General features: G+C 36.7%; 1 protein-coding gene across 2 annotated transcripts; it reads left to right on the top strand.

Moving 5' to 3' along the window:
• Positions 1–1,056: 1,056 nt before the first annotated feature.
• antxr1b (ANTXR cell adhesion molecule 1b) lies at positions 1,057–23,611 on the top strand. 2 transcript variants are annotated; one of them, XM_079861755.1, is made up of 18 exons: positions 1,057–1,663; positions 4,993–5,064; positions 5,422–5,493; positions 5,854–5,935; positions 6,015–6,048; positions 7,964–8,043; positions 8,331–8,399; positions 8,525–8,605; positions 9,886–9,946; positions 10,154–10,252; positions 12,457–12,526; positions 13,535–13,613; positions 14,278–14,373; positions 14,684–14,728; positions 17,380–17,475; positions 17,594–17,761; positions 20,378–20,458; positions 22,273–23,611. In XM_079861755.1, exons 1-18 carry the CDS (start codon positions 1,509–1,511, stop codon positions 22,696–22,698), a joined length of 1,866 nt encoding a protein of 621 aa, XP_079717881.1. In that variant the 5' UTR covers positions 1,057–1,508; the 3' UTR covers positions 22,699–23,611. The 2 variants fall into 2 exon arrangements, with proteins under 2 accessions (XP_079717881.1, XP_079717880.1); XM_079861754.1 differs by having other exon boundaries at positions 13,535–13,748.
• The last annotated feature ends 649 nt before the right edge of the window (positions 23,612–24,260 follow it).

Genomic DNA, 24,260 nt, shown 5'->3' with positions numbered 1-24,260 from the left:
GCGGTGACAGCTGGATGTCAAGCGAGTGACGTCATCGATCATACTAGTTTTAATCACGTAACACGAAAATGTCATTTAAACGTACATTTACATCATACAGTTAATCATTTAGGCTATTGGATGTTTTACCCTAGTGGATTACGAATTAATAAGTAGCCTACGCTATATGACTGCGTGTAGGCTAGCCTATTTACAGTTCGGCTATAAATTAACTTAAAGTTTCAGCTACAACTAATCGTTTAAAATGTAACAACAACGATTCCGGTTGTAGTCTTTTAGTAGCCTACTTTTGAGGAGAATTTTGAGGAGGGAAAGGAATGCAAGTCTTCCTAAATTTACTGCCTCCAGCAGTCTGTTGCCATATGATTAAATCTTTTCAGATTTAGCCTGATTCAATTCTTGCACAGGTGTGTTTGAACTGACTTAAAGGGATAGTTCACCCCCCCCCCCCCCCCCCCCCCCCCAAAATAAAAATCCTGTCATCATTTACTCACCCTCAAGTTGTTCCAACCCTGTGTGAGTTTCTGTCTTCTGCTGAACACAAAAGAAGAAATTTTGAAGAAACCAAACTTAATTTGAAGTTTGGGCACCATTGACTTCCAGAGTATTTTCTTTTTCCCATACAATGAAAGTCATTGGATATTTTCCCTATGGAAGTCAACTGTTTGCTTACTCATAATTCTTCAAAATATATTATTTGTGTTCAGCAGAAGAAAGAAATCCATACAGGTTTGGAACAACTTGAGGGTGAATAAATGAATAAATGAATAAATGAATAAATGAATAAATAAATTTTTTGGGTGAACTATCCCTTTGGCTATTCTTACAAGCTACATAAATGCAGTTTAATTCTAAATATATTTTAAATAAAAGTAGCCTAATAAAGAAAAAATGTGGTACCATTTTTAATTTACACTCATTCATTACACTGGCGTGCTGAATGTCCCCCCACTACAACAAAAATAAAAGTCACCACACTGTGGCAGCAGAGAAGAAAAATACCCTCAACAAAAAGCCCATTCAGAGAAAGAGAGTTGAGAGCAACAAAGAAAAAGAGAGAGAGAGTCAGTGTAAAACTGTTTTGAACGTTTTTCCAAAACTAACCATGTCACTCCCTCTTTGTATTGAAGATAAGCCCCCATTTTCACAGAGATCCAGACATCACCAGACCTAATCAAATTATTTCATGAAGAATTCAAACTAACTCAAGTCACTGTCAACAAACTGTATGTCTCAGGGGCACATGAGGGCCAGCACTTCAAGAAGCCTGAAACACATCTGTGGCAGCAGCACAGCAGTATTAGAGTTATTTGAGCGTGAGGGAGTGATTCAGGCTCCTCAGGATCTGACTGCAGCTCCAGGACTCCAGACCTGCTCCAACCTGGATGGATCACAGGCAAAAGAGGCTGCAGAGTAAATCATCTCCACCAAAGTTGGATGTCTTGCTTTGAGAGTTTGCTGGGAAGTGCCATTGACTTGTGCAAGGCTGCCGTTATTAACCTGGAATAATGTCCATGGACCGGCGTGGAGGAGACAGGCTGCTCATAAGCTTGTTTGTGATGCTTATCCTGAGGCTCAGCTGCTGTGCTGGACAGAGCTATGAACGCTGGGAGGCTGGGTCCTCGTGCTATGGAGGGTTTGACCTCTACTTCGTGCTGGACAAGTGAGTGTTTCCATTTCCATAAGCTTTGAGAGTGTCTTTAAGCAGTGTAATGACACCTGCAGAATATGATGCTGTATAAATATAAATTCATCACCCATACAAACAACCAAAGACCGAGCAGGAAATCATAGTTATGTCTCCAAAGAGACACATCAGCAAGCAATTCAGACTGTCTGAACTTGAAGCATCATTATAGTCTCTCATGCCCTCTATGATGCAAATCATGACATTTTAGGTTTGAATGTTCCTATATATATGCATAAACCTCTTGTAATCTGAAGGTCTTTGAAATGTGTAATTTACCTTGAATTTATATTCTGTGCAGCATAATGAATTTATATCGGAGACGTCTAAGAGGGTGAAGCATGAAAACATTGATTTAGACATGGTCAAAAGCACATCACATGCAGATAAAATCCTCAAGCACAGAATTGCACTGCAGTATAGCTTTTGTCTTGTATTTTTAATAGGTTTGTGGATGCCATTTACCATAAATTTAGTAACTACGAGGACAACAACCCACCTCCAGAAAGAGCTTGGCAAAGACATAAAGAAAAGAAAAAAACAACGGAAGACCTGAAGTGATCATTTAAAAAAAATACAAATTCATTTATGTTTGTGGGATATTTTGGGTGTGAAGGATTATTTTCCTTTGTCTAGCTATCCTGAAGGTTCTCCTGAGTGGAGCGTTTAGAACTGTTTGGGTTCCTCATGTGCTGAACCTTTTCACCAGCAGGACCAGATGTTCCAAAGCCTCAGAGCTGTCTTGAATCAGAGTTCGCATCTGAGCAAAAACGATATGGAGATGAGAAAGAGACCGAGGGGAGGGAGAGACAGAGAAAGTATGCCATTGTTTAGTCACGCCAGTAACATTCTTCATTCAAAAGCAAAGATAAACTCAGAGAAAAGACACGTGAAAAACACACACCCTGTGATGGATATAGAGTGCATTAGGCAAATGTAATATGCATCTAAATATTTGGATTTCTCTTTGGAGGAAGAATAAAACAATGCCTTCATTGTGCAGGACAACAGCCCAGATTTTGGATAAGTCTTTTTATTGATGGTTGTAGGTTCTTATCTGATGAGGTCATTGCGAAGAATTGGCTCACAATCCAAGTTTCATTTTCCTGTTGGAACACTGCAAATGCACAATGCTGATATGCTGAAAGGTCTACGTCTGTGTTTTTTTAGCGTGATATATCTCAAAATATCACAACCTCCAACTCAAACACTCTCTATTGACATCCTTGATACAGTGTCTGCTTTTGTATGCAAGAACGGAAATAGTGTGAGCATGTTTTTCTTCCATACTTATATAGTTCTTGATTAAAAGAAAAGTTCAAAGTTGTGAACACATACACTGAAAAAAAAATTGGTGTTGGGTTTACTTTGAAAAAAAAAATCAGATCGGCGAGTGATTCAGCGTTTGAAATATATTCAAAATTTTCTGTTTTTTAACTCATTAAAATAGACAGTCAGCTTTTTGGACACTAACAAGATATGGGCCTTAAAAGATTCACACTCACTTTCCTCATGTCAAAATGTTCCAAATTTCAAATATGTTTTAAAAGAGAACGACTATGTTTAAAATAAAGTTTGCAGTAATAGTAAAAAAACAATTTATTCTCTACATATCACCTCTTCACTCATTTGCTTCCTAATCTAGATGTCTAAAAAAAACAGCCATTGAATTTTACAAAAGCTTTTGGCTCTTTTACAAATTGCTTTTGGCTAAAAGCAGCTGCTTAATGTATAAATGTACAGTAATTGTGGTCTGCGTCTCAAACTTAAAGTCTTGGCCTGGATCTGCATCTTGGCTTATGGTTTCAGACAAAACCGCAACTTATTTGCAAAGCATTAAAGGTGATAGTGACCTCAACTACAGGTTGGTAAGGTATTGCAGAGAATTTGCAAGAAATCCATATAACGGCCACTGTACAAACAAAAAAAAAAGTTGAATTTGAACACTACAATAAATTCAATCTTTTTTTCAGTTCTCTAAAATGCTTGGCCTTGCAAAACCATGTCTTTGCCTGAATTTAAGCATTGAGACGTTTAGGTATGGGTCTTGAATGGTCTGATATTGGCTCCAATTCCATATCTTCATACCAAAAAAAAGAGAAAAATATATAGAAAAATAGAACAGTAATAGAATTAGAGACAATATTAGACTGTCCACATAAAAAAAAGTGTATCACCATCTGTTGAATTGATCAAGACTGAATTAGCAGCACTGGTGTGTTTGTGGGGGTGGAGGTGCACGGAGGAAAGCTTATGCTGACTTTGGATGGCTTCAACGTCGCTTACGTAAGCTTAGCATTTTTTTTTTATTTGTCTCCACCACAATTGCCCCGCCAGATGAGCTATTACACAAGCTGAGCCGTTAAAGAAGCCCACTTAACAAGAACTTAGCGACTAGATGCTCAGATATCATTCTCTGTGTCAGAAGCTTTTTAAAACTACTTTTTATGACAGTTGGACAGGGACATGCTGCCATGCAAATCTGTAATGAATCTTGATTTAATCCTTAAATAGGGTATCAGGAGTGTGTAATTTCAGGGGAATATCACCACAACATATGACTATGCAGCCTAAATCCTTTTGTGGATTTAATCAATCATGTGAACTTCTAAACGGTTTCCAAAGAGTTGGGTGTTTCCAAAGTAGGGTCGGTATGTTACTTTGGCAGATGATGTAATGTCTCAGACAGCAGTCATAAATGTAGACCTATCACCTCTGGTCTTGAAATGCCAATATGACAAGTTTTATACAAAATGACACCTAAGATTGCATTCACTGATATGACCTCTTGCATTGAAAAACTGAGCCAAATTCATCCTGCATGCTTGTGTTAATTTCTTTACATTCAATGTTTTTCCTTCCTGGTAGTTGATTTTCTTTTGCAGTGGCCTAAAAAAAGTGGGAAAAAAAGAGTATTTGGAAGACAAAATAAAAGTCACTGCATTCGTCAAAGATAAAGCACACTTTTCAAGCAAAAACATTTCAGAAAAGACATTTGTTTTTGAATAATAAAGAAAATATAAAATGCTACAAAAGAGTAACTGATATCATACTACTGTACGTCCAATAAAACCAAAACACTCATGATATGAAGAAAATATGGAGCAAATATGAAACATTAGTTTCACCTGCAGTATTTATTTGTAGATGCCTCTTAGTTTGATATTTTATCTATTGAAATTCATTCATTCATTTTTAGTGTTGATTAATTGTCAATATATTTTAAGAAATGTTGATTGCATTGTTATTTTGTGCAATCCTAAAACTGAACCCTTAATACATAACATCTTTGACATCATTCTCAGGTCTGGAAGTGTACAGCACCACTGGAATGAGATCTACTACTTTGTTGATCACCTTGCACACAAGTTCATCAGGTGACTCCAGAAACTTATTTGTGATCCATTTTGTGTCATTAATACAATGTATTTATAAAAAAAAAATCAGGTATGTAACCTAAAGTTTTAGGTAGCTGTTGTGTTGTGATTAAAATTAAAAGACTGCACACTTTATGCAACTTTGAGTTGCCACTGTCCAAGAAATATGATATAAATATGATATGAAATAAAAGGCTACAAAGCCAATTTAAGTGCTAAGGAATAATGACAGCTTGTATAGCAGGAATAGCTATAATGGAACTCCTACTAGACCCTATTAATGTCAGCTTGTCGGCAACAACTGCATGATGGTCTGTGAATAAAAAAATAATTTGATCTATTCTGCTCTGTCTTCAGCCCCCAGCTCCGCATGTCCTTTATAGTCTTTTCAACGGAGGGAAGGATCCTGATGAAACTTACAGAAGACAGGCAAGAGTTTACAGTATAACACATGCTGTGATTTCATATTGCCAACATCTCTAGCTGAAAAGCTTTTGACTTTGTTCTTTCTCTTTACTTGCTGTGAGTCTGTCAGCTTTATTTGTGTTAATCCAACCAATCAAGAAGAGCTGGCAGCATTCAAATCATGCTGGTCCAAGCTTTATGCTGGTTACTGTTTGGCTCTGGTCAAAATAAAAATAAAAATGTTAATTAACATGAATTGTATCTGTCTTTTAAAGTATTTATTTAAATAAAAGGCAGTAAGCAAATATTGCATAAGTATAAATACTTTTAATTGAGTAAATTGCCATGAAAAACTGTCAAAATGCTACAAATCTTAATATTCAGGGATCAGATTCGTGCTGGGCTGGAGGAACTTCAGCATGTCTTACCAGGTGGAGATACCTTCATGCACAAGGGTTTTCAGAGGGTAAGAGGTTATTGTAAAATACACTAAAGTACAAATGAGAAGAAACGCAGTTTATTAAAAGAATTGTGTGGTTTTCTAGGCAAGCGAGCAGATCTACTATGGAACTGGTGATGGTACGTTACGAATCAAATTCCTCTGGTAACTGACTTGACTTTTTTTTATTTAGTCAGTAGAAAGGTTCATTTATCTAAATTTGTGTCTCTGGAAAACAGTGATCTATGACATTGTATTATGTTGAATATCAAAGTTTTTTGTGTCTACTTGTTAATGAGGGATTTGTAGACACATTAATGTTTTTAGATTTGTGGAGTAAAAGTTATAGTTTTTATTTTTATTTAAAAGAAATACCCTAACATTAGACCATTGGGGGAGGGGTGGGTGTGGTTTTGTTCAATAACAACTAAATAACCAAATGTTTCTATTTATTTCCTATAATAACACATTGGCTAATGCATCATCATCCTTCACATGCTAAACTTATATCTAAATAGGTTACAGTTTAAAAGTGAATGCACATTGTTCTTAAGGGGGCATCTTTCCCCATGTTACCATACTAGGCCGTAACGCCGTTACAACAACCTTAAAAGTTAATTTAGCACATTTACGAAGTAGCCTACAGTAATTTCACTTGGAATCGACGCAAGCAGAAATGTCGTTTGCAAAAAAAGCTTTCATACATTTCTACATTTTTGACAATGGTTAACTTTTTCCCCCACGAAATTTTACTAATGTGTGTGACTGCATCAAAGTAGCCTATGTTTAAAGATGTCACATTCGTTCGTTCTTTCGCCTGACAAGGTTTGTATCGGATGTACATCGAAGGAATATAAGTAGCATAGGCTACTGTCATTATCATGTTATTATGTTTATCCATCTCAAAGAAACTTGTTAAAGACAGATGACGGTTAGCTAAATGCGCTACGGTTGCCAAAAGACAATGGTTGCGCGAGACGAACCCAAAAGTAGGCTACGAGTGATTACTCTTAGAAATTACTGTCAGAAATGCAAAAAGTCGGTAATTTAATAATTTGCTCTCTGAACTATTCGAGGTTCTCCCAGCAAACACTTTTACGTTGTGGCAACGTCTGTGGCACGTTGTTTTTCTACTATGGCAAAGTCACTGTCTACGTGCAGCAACTACGATACGACGTTCTGACAATTCATTTTTTTATGCTAGATTTAGATATATCCCCCATTTAGCATGTTATGTTTTGTGGTTAATGTTTAATTAGTCAGATGTTAGATAATTACATACTATTTAAATTTTGTTTATCATTATTATTATTATTTATGGGCCTAACAGGAAATTAATTATAACACCTGCAAGTGTACACTTTGAAGAGTAAAAATGACACAGAAGGTTAGCTAATTCAATTTTATTAAAACTGCATATGGTAATAAAATTGCACTTCTAAAAGTAATACGTGAAAAAAAGAAGAAAAAAAACTAAATATACGAATATACAAAATTATTTTAAGTATAATAAATAAAAAATAAAAAGCAAAAGCAGATCATAATAAACAAAACCGGGTTATGGCAGACAGGGGAACTCGAAAGCCGTTACTGTAATTTACACAACATCGCAAACTCCATGAATTATCAGCTAACGTTATTCTGTCCCTCCAGTTTGACAGAACAAAAAATGTCACATTAGACGAGGAAGTTGTTGTATTTTATTTAACTGAGGTAAATTAAACACAATACTCATGTATTCATCCTCGATGAAGAATGAGACAGCCCAACGGTCGGTTGAAATTTAAAAGGCTGATTCGCGCTTCAGGGCAGTGACGAGTAGCCTACATGTCATCTAGTGGTTGTCCAGACACCCTTGGCACAACCTTAAGCAATGGCCCTGAACGGTGGTTCAATGTCAACATTGTGACAACACTGTAACAACCTTCACCACACAACGTGGTAAGAAGGTTGGGTACTTTGTGCCAACGTTCTGTGTTTGCTGGGTTCTATACATAGACTGTAAAAAAAAAAAAAATGTTCTATACCATTATAGATTCTCTCTTTCTTTGTTAGGATACCGCACAGCGAGTGTCATCATTGCTCTGACAGATGGAGAATTGCGCGAGAATGAATTTGACTTGGCAGCCAGAGAGGTGAGACCTTACACCTTAGATCCTGCCATATTTTCCATTATTTCTCCCCCGAGCATGAAAAAAATCTATTTAGCACCAACAGCCTTTAGCCCTGACTTTACCCTGAGGCAGCAGCTATTTATAAAATAAACTGAACCTTGGACCTTCTTTCTCTCAGACTGTCTCTTTTAGCCTATTATCTAGATAATATTTGCATAGTTTGATATTTCACATGTGCTGGCTCTAATTGAATATATGCAACCCAACACATCTTTTTGAACCCTGTCCTTGATCTGATGAAATGGCAGGCCGGTCGCTCACGTCAGCTGGGAGCTTCTGTGTATTGTGTTGGCGTGAAGGACTTTAATGAAACCCAGGTAAGGTGATTTGCCCCTTCACTGTGAGCAGGTCACCATGATCTGGATTTTTCAGCAACTGATGTACAATGTAATAACGAAAGAATAGAGAAGAATAATTTTCATGATTTCTCATTCGGTCACAGCTGGCAACAATAGCCGACAGCGAAGATCACGTCTTTCCTGTTAATGATGGCTTTGAAGCACTGCAAGGGGTCATCGATTCAGTGAGTGAATTAATTAAACTCAGTCACAGCTACTCTCACATCTTTCTTTTCATCATTTTATTGATGCATCTTAATAGCTGTTCCAAAACCTTGTGAGCTGCCTAGGCAGCATTTTACAGTATGTTATCAAATGTGCACTTTTGAGACAAAAAGCATGCCGTCTTTTAGCCAAATTCTAAGGCAGCGTTTCATGTATCATTCACTGAAAAGGCAATTTGATAATGCGACTCAGTGAAAAAAATCTACATTTATCTTTTAAAAAATAGTTCAATCTTATTCAAATCCAGCAACAAGTTTGGCCAACATATACAGTGTCATGTATTTTGATGCTAATTAGAATATAATTGTTAGTTAATCAAAAAAACAAACACGGCTACACATGCCGATACACACTGTACGATTTTGGGCTGTCCCAGACGAAAGATGACCAAACGTGGCGATTTCTGTGGTCGTGGCTCCTAAACAGTGTTGCTACGTCGTACAGTGTGAGAGGTTCTGCCGTTGTCACGATCTTGCGACCAAAGCTAGCCAGCAATCATTTTCTGACAGTGTCAGAAATTTAGCATGATCATATCACAGTGTGTTTGCTGCTTCGACCTACGTCTACTGACTACCCAATGAAATGATCAACGTGACATGGCGCTAAAACTTAAAACTACCTCAAGCTCCATTTGCAAGATTAGCATGGCCTGTTTTCTAGCCATGACTGCGTCCATATTCTCCTCTTTCGCTTCCTCCTCTTTTTTTCAGCACACATAAAAACCACAGTTGCCAAAGATAAACTCTATTGAAATCAATTGTGAGTTGATGCATATTAGCTGCCCGTTTAGAGCACTAAAATCAGTCATTTATGAGTTTGCATGAGTTAGGGCCTGGGTATACTTCATTTTCCATGTTCCGCTCCATCTCGTGCACAGTTGAGCGAGCCTTTCAAAATACACTCCTTTGGCCGTGAAGTCTAGAGGACTTTGTTTTCAAGCACTCAAGTCACTCACATACGCGCTGTTGTACGCGCACCATCCGCACGGCCACAAAAAAATCGGGCTGTATGCGGAAAGACACTCCTGATGACGGAAATTACGTTACACGGACAGTGCGCAGTGCTTTAAAATGGTGCATACTGTAGAGAAAGCCAGCTCACTAGGTTTGGGCACAGAGCCTTTATATCACACAAGTAAAACTTAGAGTAAGTTGTCAAAATTGGTGGATGTCTCTACAATAAATTCACTATGACATGCAAAACATTCAAATGTAAATGCATACATTTTTTCTTGCCTCAGATTCTGAAGAGATCCTGTATAGAGATCCTCGCCGTGGAGCCCTCGAGTATTTGTGCAGGAGGTAAACTTACGTCAGGCCTGAAGCAAAGACCTAGTTCAGACAGGCAACAAACATCAGATATATATATTTTTTTTACATATACAACTGTAAAACACCACATGAAATCTGAACTTTTATATGAACTTATATATTGGATTAAAAAGGTTTTTTTTCTGTTCAGGACAGATGTATATAACATAAAACGCAATGTGTTTCCTCCCGTCCCAGAATCCTTTGAGGTGGTGGTTCAAGGGAACGGATTCCTTCACGCCCGCGATGTGAGCAGAATCCTTTGCAGCTTCCGTATCAACAACACCCTCACCGTGAGTAAGTGAAAAACAGCACAGACGGATTCCTGTTCCTTGCATTGCTAGCTGTGAGCTGCTGAATTATTAATAGGCCATCCTGTGTTAGCATTAGCTGCTAACCCAAATGATCTCCTCAGTTGATAAAGAACAAAAGACATTTTTATTCATCCAGGCCAAGCTCAACTCACCAGTGGAAATAGAAAAATAAGCATTGTCTTCATGCATGTGGCAATGCAGACAGCTTTGTTTTTGTCTTTTGTAATGATAAAGAAGCCAATTGAATCCAAATGTCAGTATGGCTGCCGTGTTTTCTGCAATGGTCTCAAGAAAGGTTGGCCGCAATACTTGTAAATCACAAGACTTGCCTTGAACGCAAACCACATGTGCAACAAACACACATCTACACACCATTAAAAAACACACCATGGAAAATATTACCAGGACTTTTGGTTTGGGATATTAGATGTTTTTAATTGTTTTGTATATGTATTGGTTTGATTAACATGCGTAGAGTTAGACCAATGTCACAAAAAACATATAGGTGAACAAATTGAATTATTTTAGGGTATGTCGTAAATTATACTCCCCATCGTATGGCTCTTGCATAACTGTTACATTTGGTAACTAATAAAATGGCTCAACGCACAGCGCCTGGAATGCTGGATTTATCTTGGAAGTGAATGGTTAGAAATTGGTCTGCTGCGGTGTTGATGTCTTAATGATTTCTGAGCTCTGAGCTTCTATCCTTCTCTCTCAGCTGCTGTTTTACTTAAAGAATATCAGATGGCACAGGGGAATGCAGGGCCCATCTCACCAGTGCGATTCTCGGCCAGGGTAAATGAGGCTTTGGAGTCAAACATTTTCCAGTTTCTCATTTTTCATGTGGAAAATGTCAAGAGGATGAAAAATTCTGCCCTTCAGTTGTAGGCTGAACCTCAATGGTAAAGATATGCAATGCAGCTTCAGTGTTTTTCTTCTGAAAATAATTATAAGTGGTAATTGCTAAGGCAAGCATCTCCATCACTTATACGTAGGGTTAGTGGCTTTTCAAAGGTCCTCAAATAACTTTACTGTTTGTGCTATATAGGCATGAATAATACCTCAAAGTATGCGGTTTATTGAGAAGAGGTGTGCAAAACAACCCCATATACTTCCAATTCAACAGGGATTTGAGGCATATCTACAGAACAAAATGTAGAGACTTGAGTGTGAACACTTCTGACTTGAGACAGGGAGTCACCACCTAGTGATCACTAAAAACTGCCTAGAAACTACATAGTAACACCCTTGCAACCAACCAGATCACTGTATCATCTTGGTGTTGAGTTCTGCATTAAGCACTATAAAAATCTAGTTTATTATGGATTTGTTTATTAAAAACAGCAATAAGTAATGTTATTTTTTGTGGACATTCATAAGTTTGGGGTAAGATTTTTTTTTTAACGTTTTTGAAATAAGTCTCTTAAGGCTGCATTTATTTGTAAAACAGTAACAAATAGTAAAAACATTTTTTTACAAATAGCTGTTTTCTATTTTAATCAAGTTTTCAGTGTCACATGATTACGGAGCACCTAAAGGAACATGGTTGTGGAAAAATATGGGTTGGTGAGAAAAAAACCCATATTTTTTCAAAAGTTTTGTGAGCGAGCGCAAAGTTTCTCTGGGGAATGCAAAACATTTTGCGAGAAAACGCAAAAGCATTGACATAATTGTTCCTCCAATCTAATTTTCTTTGTAATCACCATGTTCCTTTAGGGGCTCCTTACGTGATCTTTTCAGAAATAATTATAATATGCTGATTTAGTGCTCAAGTAACATTATTATCACTTTTCAAAACAGTTGTGCAGCTTAATATTTTTGTGGAAAATAAGTATAATTTTTTCAGGATTCTTTGATGAATTGAAAGTTTCTAAATAACAGTATTTTGAAGAAAAAAACAAACATTTAGTAACATTATAAATGTCTTTACTGAAGCTTTTGATATATTCAATGCATCCTTGCTCAATAAAAGTATTAATTTCTTTAAATAAAAAAGGAATCTTATTGACCCCAAACTTTTGAACGGTATGAAACTAGTTTTGTAAGGGTGGTTCAGACTGGTTTATATGTTGAGCTGCTGTAAAATGATCCACAAATACATGGTAAAATGAAACAGAATCATTGATATCAATCCTAAGGGCACTTGCCAAGCTGCTTCTTGTCCTGTGTGTTGTTATTCTCCAGTGAAGAGGCCTCTGGTAGTTGAAGACACGTACCTGCTCTGCCCAGCGCCTGTACTGAAGGAGGAGGGAACGTAAGTGTTGCTGGAAACTCTTTCTTCAGCTGAAGCAAATAAAGCTAGAATGGAAAGAGAAACACACAAGCCAAGAAACAAATTCAAACACAGGACAGAAAGACGCCCAGCTCTCTCAAAGGCATTCTTATTCCAGGCTTTTTAGCTTATGAAGCATTGTCAAACATCTTCATAATTTTATATGTAGCCTACTGTACAGTAAAACAACTATTAATTGGAAATCAAATTTAAACAACACATGTAGTCACGTTTTAATTTACAGTGGAAACAGTAAAAGGAAGTCCCTGCATAACCCATCATAGTTGATTCTATTGTATTAAAATATATATATATATATATATATATATATATATATATATATATATATTTTTTTTTTTTTTTTTTTTTTCAGATTTTACATGATAATATACATTACCTAAAAATGCATCACAGTTTCCACAAAAATATTAAGCAGCAAAGGCTGAAGACGGAATAAAATCACGTTTTAAAACATCTTCAAATAGAAGACACATTTCAAATTTGAATAATATTTCACAGAATTACGTCTTTTACTGTAAGTGTAATATCATATAAGTGGAGCATTTTTAACTTTATAATACATTTAGTACCTTAGTACGTTTTAGTAAACATTAACAAGCACTTTTTCATCTTTCTAGCTATTTGAATATCTATTAACTAATGATCCGTTAAGCATTATATAATGTTTATTAATGATTTAATAATGAAAGTTATTATAAAGTTTTACCCCCCCAGGATTAAGAATGGTAGTGTAATTTTATACACTGTATACCCACATTACCTATTTTTTTTTTATTTAGTTTATTTACTTAATTTTAAGGCAACGGTTTCCTAATTTTTTTTTAGTTAAGTCAACTGACACTTTTTACAGTGTACGTGTGGAAAAATGCAGAATGTATTTAAATATGAAAGCTAAATGTTTCATAAAAGAACTTTTAAAAAGAAGAACAAAACAAGTCAGACATTTTTGTCTCTCTTTTTCATTCATAGGTCTGCCTCCCTCCATGTCAGTATGAACAACGGCCTGAGTTTTATCTCCAGTTCTGTGACCATCACGACCGTCAGCTGTGTGAGTACAGTAACCCTGCAGGGCAGCAGTGTCAAGCCCACTACCACTGTTACACTGGGCAGAGCCACTCCCAGTACCACTACACTGGGCAGTTCCTCTAGCTCAGCTCCATCTTCAGTCTACCCTCTGAACACAGTCAGTATATTCTGTCCTTCTTGCCCTCTCTAAAATCCAACGCTCCTCTGGTGGGGTGCCTTTCCAACAGTACACTGGTAGATTGCAGCAGATTTGCTACAAGACAGAGGCCCAAAAGCATGTGAATTGATTGAACACCATTGTTAAGGTGTTGAACGTGTGAAAACATGTTCACCTGAAAACCAGAAGATAAATATATAAATAAATAAACATTGAATACAAATTATTTTCTTTGATTTTGTGCTGAAATGTGACTGAAATGCGTTGTAAAGGTTTCATGAGATACTATATTTAACTTCAGACAGGGTTCCAGTCATAGTCACTCACGCAGAGATCCAGATACTGTTTTAAAAAAGCTCCTTGCATAAATTCTTATTAATATTCTCTCCCTAAACTCCATTACACCGCAAACTTTTAAGTGGAACCCCATCCAGAAGGGTTTGAGTGTGGCATGAGGAAGATTATTCAATGTTTATTTCCTTTGGACCATAAACCTCCCCTGGATCTGTGTTTTTGCTCTGTCCATCAGACCGACGGAACGTTCTTGGCGATAGCGCTGCTGATACTTCTGCTGCTGATCGCTATGGCCACACTCTGGTGGTTTTGGCCCCTCTGTTGCACCGTGGTAAGTCTCGCACTGAAGCCCCTCATCTCAGCTTTCTTTTTCAGAAGTTACCCCAACCGGAGCCCAAAATCCAGTCATTACTGTGCTGAAAAGTGGTTTTCAAGCAGTTTTTGAGCCTATGATGTCTCTTCTGAAGTGCAAATGAATGTGAAATTTTGAGCCATGGAAAAAGTCTTGCTAAGATGGGATAAAAAAAAGGAAGTTTTAAAAAATGACATTTTGCATTAAAATCTAATTTCCATTCCTTCAAAGATGATTCCTGTGACATGAAAGACTGTAAAAAAACTCAGTTTCTTTTCATTTGCAACAGATCGTCCATGAGCCGCCACCGCCACACGTGATGGACGACAGTTCGGTAAGAGATGCTTTCTTTTGGTTTTGATTTTCTTCCATGTTTTTCAGAGTACTAAACGATGTCAAGATCACATATTGCAGTCAGCAGTTGGAGTCCAGCGTGAAAAATCTGATTATGTCCATCTCCAGACCGGCTGTTATTAACATGAAAATGGGCAGTAACTGAAGCTGCTAAAAGTTTACCCAAAAATGAAAATTCTGTCATCATTTACTCACTCTCAAGTTGTTCCAAACCTGTATGAGTTTCTTTCTTCTGCTGAACACAAAAGAAGATATTTTGAAGAATGTCAGTAACCAACAGTTGATGGGCCTCATTGACTTCTATAGTATTTTTTTCAATACTATGGAAGTCAATAGGGCTAGTCATCTGAAGCAGGGTTATTATACTTAAACTAAATCCAAAACCATAAAATAATAATTTTTGTTGCTTGAATAAAATAAACTTTAACTGAAATAACACTGGTCTGAAGCCAAGTGATAGCTTTGTGTAAACAGATCTATATTTAAGACATTATTCACTGAAATTCTTCCCCTCTGCTGTAGCTCTCAAGTCATATTTCGAACAGCTCGAATTAGATTGGAGAGCCGAAACAGAGGGGTAGAATCCTAGCAAAAATCATTTAAATTGAATGTAGATTTTCAATGCTATGCCTTGCTGTTTTGGTAGGAGCCACAGTGTATTCTCATCATGAAACCTTTTTCCTCCAACAAGATTTCTTCAGAGGGTTTTGCTTGTGAGGAGACGCCAGCTGACATTTGTTCCAAACATTTGCTCAGCAAAGTTTTCACAGATGTGGTCCCGGGTGCCAAACTGATAATGACAAAAGACAGAAAGCGTCAGAAAATTATGTGATTTAAGGTCTCGAATTTTCAAATAAAATCCACCCTGTAATGTTGATGAATTTTAACGATTTCCCCCCCTTTTGGACTAGGATAAATGTAAACATCTGGAGACGACATGACAAACAGCAGTTCCACTGTTGAGGAATTTTTGTAGCCTACTACCTCTTCAAGTTTATGAATTTTTGAGAACAATTTAATTGTCCATAGCACATTTCAACCTGGACACGTTGTAAGTCTTCCTCTTTCCAAGTCTCAGATTTCTCCTTCAAAACAGGAAATTCCACAAGCTTAAAGCAGGTCTTGCAGTGTCTGAGGTAACAGTCTGCAGTGGAAGTATAAACCGATCTCTTATTCCTGCTCTCAGGGCTCATCACTGCAAAATGGATATCTTTTAATCTCAGAAAGATCAACTGTGCTGTACTAGGGATGGGTCATGATGGTTGGAAACAATTTACACATACATATATTAACTACTGTTCTAAGATTTATTAAGAATGATGTTTATATTTAGCAAGGACCGTATTGATTTGATAGATAGTGAGATTGAATACATTTACAATATTTCGATTTCTAAAAATTATGTTTTTTTGAACTTTCTGTTTTGAACAATTCTGGAAAAAAAAAAATTGGTTTCCACAAAGATATTAACTGTTTTCAACAATGATAACAATCAGAAAGCAGCAAATCAGCATTTTCGAATGATTTCTGAAGGATCATGTGACATTGAAGAATGATGCTGAAAATTCAGCTTTGGTCACAGGAACAAATTACATTTTAAAATATATTCAAATTGAAGACTGTATTTTAAAAAAAAATCTTATTGACCCAAAACTTAACACATTAAAAAAAACTTAATACATTTAAAATGTAACAAAAATATTATGAATTGTTTTTTTTTAAATAATTTTTCCAAATGCTTTGCTTCATCTATTAGTCAATTAGTCAACAGTTCTCCCAAAACAGCAGAATTAAAATGGAATTTAAAAATTACATTTAAAAAATAGTTCATTTATTATTTTAAATGTATCATTTTAAAAATTAAACATTTTTCTTAAACCCTGAAGACAGTGCCAAAAGTTTCAGCGGAAGGTAATCTAGGGTAATACTCAAAATAGAAATATGGAAACAGTTCTTCTAAGAGAGTTCGTCCTCCTAAGCTCATTAAAACAGTTGCAGTCAGACTGCAAGGGAACATATGGAAATTCAATTCTGTCTGATTTCTTATGAGCCAAGAAATTCAGATGACAGGAAGGTATAGGCTGACATCATTTCCTGGGGTGCTTGGAAAGGATTATTTTTTACATGGTTTTGAACTCAAAGTGTATTTCAGTTCATGAGAATAAATAATTACGTTGTTCTTGTTGCGCCCTTAGCATAATCAAATCAAACAAAGGATGCATTCATTTGTAATTGGCTCTTCCAAACACTTCAAATGATCTCTTTAGTGCCTAATAACCATAGGCTAATAACTGGGTCAGTTTGGCTGGTTAGCATAAGCCAGTCAGCCCCTGCTGCTAGATGATGTAACTACACCATTATCTATGCAAAAATCAACTTTTTCTAGTATCTTTCACTGAATTTTTTGCAAATGGCAAATATTTCACTATATTGTTGTAGATGTTTTAAATTGCCAATGACAATTTTTAAGTTAGCGGAAGTTAACATGGAATTAAAATCAACTATTTATTTACTATTTACTATTTATTTTACACAGAGATGCATTTTCACAATCCAATCAATCAATCAAGTTCTGCTCAACATTTCTCAAAATTCACGACAATTTTTTAATAAGAATGTCTTTCTCTAAAGGATGAAGAGGATGAAGGCTACCCAAAGAAGAAGTGGCCAACAGTGGATGCTTCATACTATGGTGGGAGAGGAGTTGGTGGCATCAAAAGGATGGAAGTAAGTCAAGGGTATTTGGAAAGAAAAGAACAGCTTGCATTCGCTGCGGTCCACTGCAGTGATACGAGTGTGTGTGTGTGTGTTTGTGTGTGTGTGTGTGTGTCCATCACAACTCCAGGTGCGCTGGGGAGATAAGGGATCCACTGATGAAGGAGCCAAACTGGAGAAGGCCAAGAATGCGCGGGTGAAGATGCCAGAGCAAGAGTTTGAGTTTCCCACCACACGGACCCTAAACAACGGCATGCGAAAACCTATCTCCCCTCAGAAGTGGTACTCCCCTATCAAGGTAGATCTGTTTAAGCCAAAGGTTTTGTCAAATTAAAAGTAGGTTAAAGCCACACCTCCTTCAAAACATATGAACGCGCACAGCAGAGTCTTCAAACCACCACGAGACGAGAGACTAAGTGAACTCTCAAAGTAGAAAATCACGGGTTGCCATCTCATAATCATAGTTACAACATGGCGTGAAGCTCGTTGTTTTGGTTGAGGAGGAACTGTAAAAGGCGGCTGCTGTTTCGGTTGCGGTGCTCGGTCTATGCATAGCAAGTAACGCGCTGATGATGTGTGAGGTGCGCGGAGGAATGGAAAATAAATACATATGTTGACAGGCAGGTACAACATCGGACCGAATGCAATGATTGGACGAACATTTTTTGGTCCTGAGACTTCCACAGAAGATATTTGTACATGTTTTAATATTTAGACCACTATTGACTGCTATCAAGATGTGAAGAGAGTTTCAACCAGTATAACAAAAAGTGTTTATAAGCTATTAACTCAGTTAACATAATGAGATAACCAATAACAACAGTCTGAAAGCAATGAAAAAAAATCTAATGAAAAAAAGGTCAAATTTGGTGACAGTTTATCGACAAATCTTTTTACAACAGTCAAACAAGTCTTCTAATATATGTTATAGATATTTAAAAAATATATGGATTTTTTTGTGTTCATCTATACATTATATTGTTAGTCATTTGATAGATCCATATTAATGTTTTGTGACACGTTAGATGGTATTCCCACCAGACGTTTTTTACTTTTTACACCAACAGATGAATTAATTCACAAAAAATGACAGTATATATTACTATTTTTATTTTATTTTTATATATAATTGAAATTCTTGATTCACCATGTTTTGCTGGTGAACAGCATTGCATTGCTGGCCAACCAGTGACCAGTGACCAGAGCCAAAGGAGCTCTAATCAGCTTGGACCAGGGTTAAAATTCACATTAGTCTAAACCAACTGGCCAGGGATGGCATTGTAAAAGGTACCTTTTACGAAGCCAAAAAATGTTCAAATCCCAGTGTGTCCTCACAAAAACACATTACACAACAGCTATGGATGACCCAGTACAGTGTCATGCTTGCGTTATGCTCATCTGGTGGACAACAAATGACGTGGCCGGGGTATGGAAGACTGGAAGGAACTCAGAAGAAGCGGCGTGCTGTTGTGGTGGCCTCGGCCAGTCCGGGAAGCGGCTCATGCATTGTTTCATAATGTCTCTGTCAGATGGAAGGGGAGGGTTGATATAAACCAGACGCTGAACCGAGCTGACCCAAGAGAGATGAGCTTTGCAGAGCTGGTCCATTTCCCAACAAAACAAACTCCTTTTCTCTTTCTCTTCCACCTTCTTTCCTCAGGATTATGTTGGGTGACAGTCCACTTTGAGAGGCAGGGATTAAACACACATACAGGTTGAGAAAAATTAAGACAAACTATCAGTGTGTGTGATTCTGCACGAAATTCGCTCTCAGTTTAGACTCCATTGAAGCCCTCAACTCTTCAAGAAATGAACTGAGATGTTATCCAGGGCAGCGTGAGGCAAATGTTACTAATAACTGTTTTCTAAGAGAAAATTATTTACTGTACCTCAGGGAGTTATTGGTGGTTCCAACAGCCAATCCTCTATATTAAACTATTTTGGAAGTTTTGTCACATTGGAGACATTTGTTTACTAAAAACCAAGTCTAATGATTTGTAGCTGACTTATAAATGGAAATCCATCCCAGCAATCTCAATGGAATTGCCACAAAATACAAAAATCCTAATCCAATTATTGGCTAGAATTGCCACCTAAAATAAAATGAAGCAATCAGTTATCAATGTATAGATTATTTTTCATTTAAAAATGTTCACAGATGTTCACATAATTCACGAATTAAAATGGTAGTTAAATGTAACAATAAATAATAAATAAAAACAAAATGATGCATAGAATTTTAATTATTTTAAATTTTCAAGTTGCTTTTCTTAATCAATTTGCATTATCCACTTGTTAATCAAGTTTTAAAAAAAATGCAACTGGACTCTTCATATGTGGAAACAACCAATGAATTTAAGACATGTTCCTTGGACACACACTGGCCACCAACAAAGCCAAATGTTGTTGAAGATTTATCAATTTAATTGTTTATTTATCAATTTGAAAGTAACATTTTATTATTATTAAATACATTGATACTGCGGCACTCCTAGTCTTCAATATCTGAGAAAAGTAACAGGTGAAATTCTGTCTGTCTGCTACGCAGTTTATTTTACTGCCAAATAATGAGAAACTTGACACGTCATTGAGTTGAAAATACAAAGTGAAGAGTCCAATTAGATGTTCCAATTTTAGGAACATGCATTTCTTTCTCATTGCTGTTCCAATTATTTTATCTCTCTGATTCAGACAGGAAATTAGAAACTTAGAAACTTGTCAATTAACACTGCATAAAATGAATGTAAATGAAGTACCTTGGTCCTCTGTCTCTTTGCACGGCTCTGGGTAGTCAGTTACAGATTACCCTGACAATCACTTTTGCTTTGTTAATGAAGTGTGTTTTGCAGCTTGAATTTCCCTGTGAAGTGAAGTGTTGATCTCCTTGAACCGCTGTTGTGTTTGAATCTTTCAGGGGAAACTGGATGCCCTGTGGGTTTGGCTTAGGAGAGGATATGACCGTGTATCCGTGATGAGACCTCAACCTGGAGAGAAGGTGATAAATAGTGTCATGCATTACACAAATGCTCCATAAAATTGCAGATATTTTGTGGCTTACGCATATATATAAATATATATATTAAGGGTGTAACAATATATCGTGTCACAATATATCGCAATACAAAAATGCAACAATATGTATTGTGGATAGTGACAATATTTATTGTGTATAGTTCACCCAAAATAAAAATAACTGTGAGAAAAAAAAATCAAGTTTTCAGACTTTTAGTGTCAGTACTACATTAAACTACTATACATAATGTTGAATATAATGTATAATAATACAATGGGGGAATATTTGTGGGTCCTGATAGTGCCAAATGTCTTATGTTACCAGTAAAAAGTGGCCTACATTATTTTAAATATATCTAGTCAGTGACAGAGTGCAAGCATATTCATCTTAAATAATTCTGTATTTTCAGCTTCAGAATCATCAATATTTTTATTCTGGTGTCACTATTGTCCTGTGCATTGGGTTACCAGCACCAAGTCCAAGCCTATTCATTTACACCCACATTGTAATATAAAATTTAGCATTTTAATCAACAGTACATTTTTTATCATATCATGAGTTCAGTATCGTGATATGTATTGAATCGTGACATGAGAGTATCGTTACACCCCTAATACTCAGCTGTTCTTATTGCTTATGTCTGACAATTTTTTTTAAGTTAGAAAAACACTACATTAAAAGGCAAAATCTGTTTCCACATAAGGAGGTAATAGTAGTTAATGCCCAGAAAAGCAGACCTCTGGGTTCTTCCAGAATCTATTCTTGTTAAAAATGTTGCAGGCAGATTGTGAGGATCACGTGAAAACCAATGTGAGGTATATTGAGGATGAAAGGAAGGCCAGCTGTTAGCAATAAGTGCAGTCAGAAACAGAGGCAGAGTGAAAGTACTCAGGACTCTGGCATTGGTTCAGACCAATAGGACCAGTCTGCTAATATTCCTCCTGCCTAAAGGAATGCACCATAGTCTGCTTAAAGCATCAACCACCCTCCCCTTTCCCTCAGAGGAATGCACAGAGGGGGGGGGTTTAGGGTGTCTGATCTGCTGTGGTAAATAGAACAAAAACGCTGGACAGAAATCAAATGGCCTTTTAAATGAAAGCAATTGGCCTGCTTTGCATCTTCACAGGGAAACAAGAGCTTCTGTTGATACTTTAAAGCAAAATTTAACTGCACTGAATTAAATTACACAAAACTGGGCTATATTCATCTCACGAATGGCATCTTTATTATTCAGAGCCATACTGTGGGGAAAAAAACCCTGATTTCAAACAAGTAGAAACTCTTAAACTCTTTTCCTTGATCTTTTAAAATAAGAGTTTGATCTACTAAAAACATGCTTTGAATAGTAATAGTGCAAAAACAGCTTGATGTTAGAAAACAGAAACTATTATATGCTACTGTTCAAAAGTTTGTGGTTGGCAAAGATTTTTTTTTATGTTTTTGAAAAGGCTCTTCTGCTTACCAAGGCTGCATTTATTTGATCAAAAAATACAGTAAAAACACTAATATTGTGAAATATCATTACAATAGTCTAGAAAACGTTTTGGTAAAGATTCTTTTATGAATATAAAGTTAAAAAGAAGTTCAGCATTTGTTCGGAATAGAAATATTTTGTAACATTATAAATGTTTTACTGTGACTTTTGCTCAATTTAATGTGTCCTTGGGGAATCGAAGTATTCATTTCTTAAAAAAAAAAAAAAAAAAAAAAAAAACTACTGACTCTTTTTAGGTTTTCAGAGGCTTAGCACACCCAAGTGTAAAAACATATAAATTTTTACATTTTTTACTCTCTAGGGTCGCTGTATGAAATTCACCCGTATGAAATCCTGCCCACCTCCTCGATACCCGCTTTACAACAACCCCTCCAGCCACATCTACAGCCTCCCCCATAGCAGATGCCCTCCTGTCCCGCAGGGCACCCTGCCGCCCACCCCACGCTGCTCCGCCCACTCTCCCACCTCCACCCTGCCCCCTTTGCCATCAACCCCGCCCCCAACATCCATAACCCCTCCCCCTTACACACCACCTCCAACCAGAGCTCTTCCTTCTACCAGTCTGAGTATCAATGTGACTCTGCCTCCTCCTCCTCCTCCCACACCGCCCTCATCACCCAGCACCTTGACTCCGCCCCCTCAGGCAGCTCCGCCCGGGCGAGCCCCGCCCCCTTCTCGTCCACCTCCACGCCCTGGCCCCGAGGACCCACAGTTCTACCAGGACTGAGTAGATCCAAGAGATTTGCACAAGAAAAACTGCTGGTTATGCTGGTGGCAAAAATTGAGACATTTTCCAGGCATTAGAAAGGAGCAGCATGATTATTACAACTGGCAATGGCTGCAGATGGCAGTGACTGTATTGCACACTTCATTCTGATTGGTTGACAAACATTCAAAGGTGTTAATTTTCGAAAACTGCACGTATATATGAAGTAGTTCTAGGTTTGTTAACTTTCAGAATCACCTTGCCATGTTCTTTATTTTGTTTCAAACTAACAGAACGCCAAAGAGAGTCAGAGCAAAATAACCAGAGACACTGACGAAGCAAATCGGATACAAATGATAAACATTTGAATAAAAAAATAATATCCATGGAATACATAGTGATTTGAACATCTGAGAAATATATACACATCAATATGAGGTAATGGTGTCTTCAAACAGAATAATTGATGATAGACCATTCAATAATTGAAGACTATTCGGCAGTCTGTTGACAATTCTTTGCTAAATAAAGTAGCCATATTCTAATACCTACCGTCTTCATTGTTAGTAAAAATGATTCTGTAAATGATTCACATTGTCATCATTATTAACATCTTAATTAGTTTTTCAGATACATTAGAAAAGGTCGAACGAGAAGCATCAGTATTACAGATCCTGTTGTACTTGAGAGATCATGTTCAGCTTTGATGCCTTTTGAATAGGTCAGGAAAACATCTGCAGGTACAACGTTCAAGTGACTGCAACAGTGCAAGAGAACATCAACAAAAACTGAACCCAGAAGAAAATTAACATGTTTGAGCCATACATTTTCAATTTCCAAGGAACAATGAGGAACAAAGCAGGCTTTTATTTTGTATATATGAATGCTTTCCAAACAGCTGTGCTAAGAATAGATCAAAATTCATGAGTAAAAATTCATGAAAAAACTCATTCTTTAATTTAAATGTCATCTTTTGTTCTGTTGTTTGCCAGTGATGCATTAAAATGGATAGTTCACTGAAAAGTGAAAATTCTGTCATCATTTACTCACCCTCAAGTCACTCCAAAACCCATTTGACTCACAAATGAAGGATGTCGGGGATACTCTTTTCCATGAATTTCATATTTCCCAGTATATTCTACTAAAAATCACACAAAAATCACACAAGTTTGAAACAGCGTGATAATAAGTAAACGGTCACAGAATTTATAATTATTCATGCATCATATATTTGCAGTTTTTTTTTACTTCAACAATGTATTTTTATTTCTCATGCTGGGTTGAAAGTTTGTGCTTGAGCTGTTGCAGATGTTCAGTGTGTGTCAGGCTATTAATTGTAAACGAAGAGCATGTTTTTTACACGCTTTAATTAAATGTTGGAATTTGTATTTGGGTCAGCATCATTTATATGGGCTATCAAGAATTTCAGCAAAATAGCATGTTTTGAATGGCGTTTGGGGAGTATAAAAATTATGACTCAGACCTTGAAACCATTCACACTGTTGATAAAGAAACATTCAACTTGAGCCACGAGTCACATGTCCTTATATGCAAATCAAATTTCCAGAAGTGGAACTGAATCG

The sequence above is a fragment of the Squalius cephalus genome (assembly GCF_949319135.1).
Source record: "Squalius cephalus genome assembly, chromosome: 24".
NCBI lineage: Eukaryota > Metazoa > Chordata > Actinopteri > Cypriniformes > Leuciscidae > Squalius > Squalius cephalus.
This window is presented reverse-complemented; position numbering and strand designations above follow the sequence as displayed.

Bases quoted from the DNA above. Each gene is read 5' to 3' on its own strand.
- antxr1b (XM_079861754.1), top strand. From the start codon at position 1,509: ATGTCCATGGACCGGCGTGGAGGAGACAGGCTGCTCATAAGCTTGTTT. The intron at 8,044-8,330 runs GTGAGACCTTAC...ATGAAATGGCAG, and splicing joins TTGACTTGGCAGCCAGAGAG to GCCGGTCGCTCACGTCAGCT. The intron at 14,374-14,683 runs GTAAGTCTCGCA...CATTTGCAACAG, and splicing joins GGCCCCTCTGTTGCACCGTG to ATCGTCCATGAGCCGCCACC.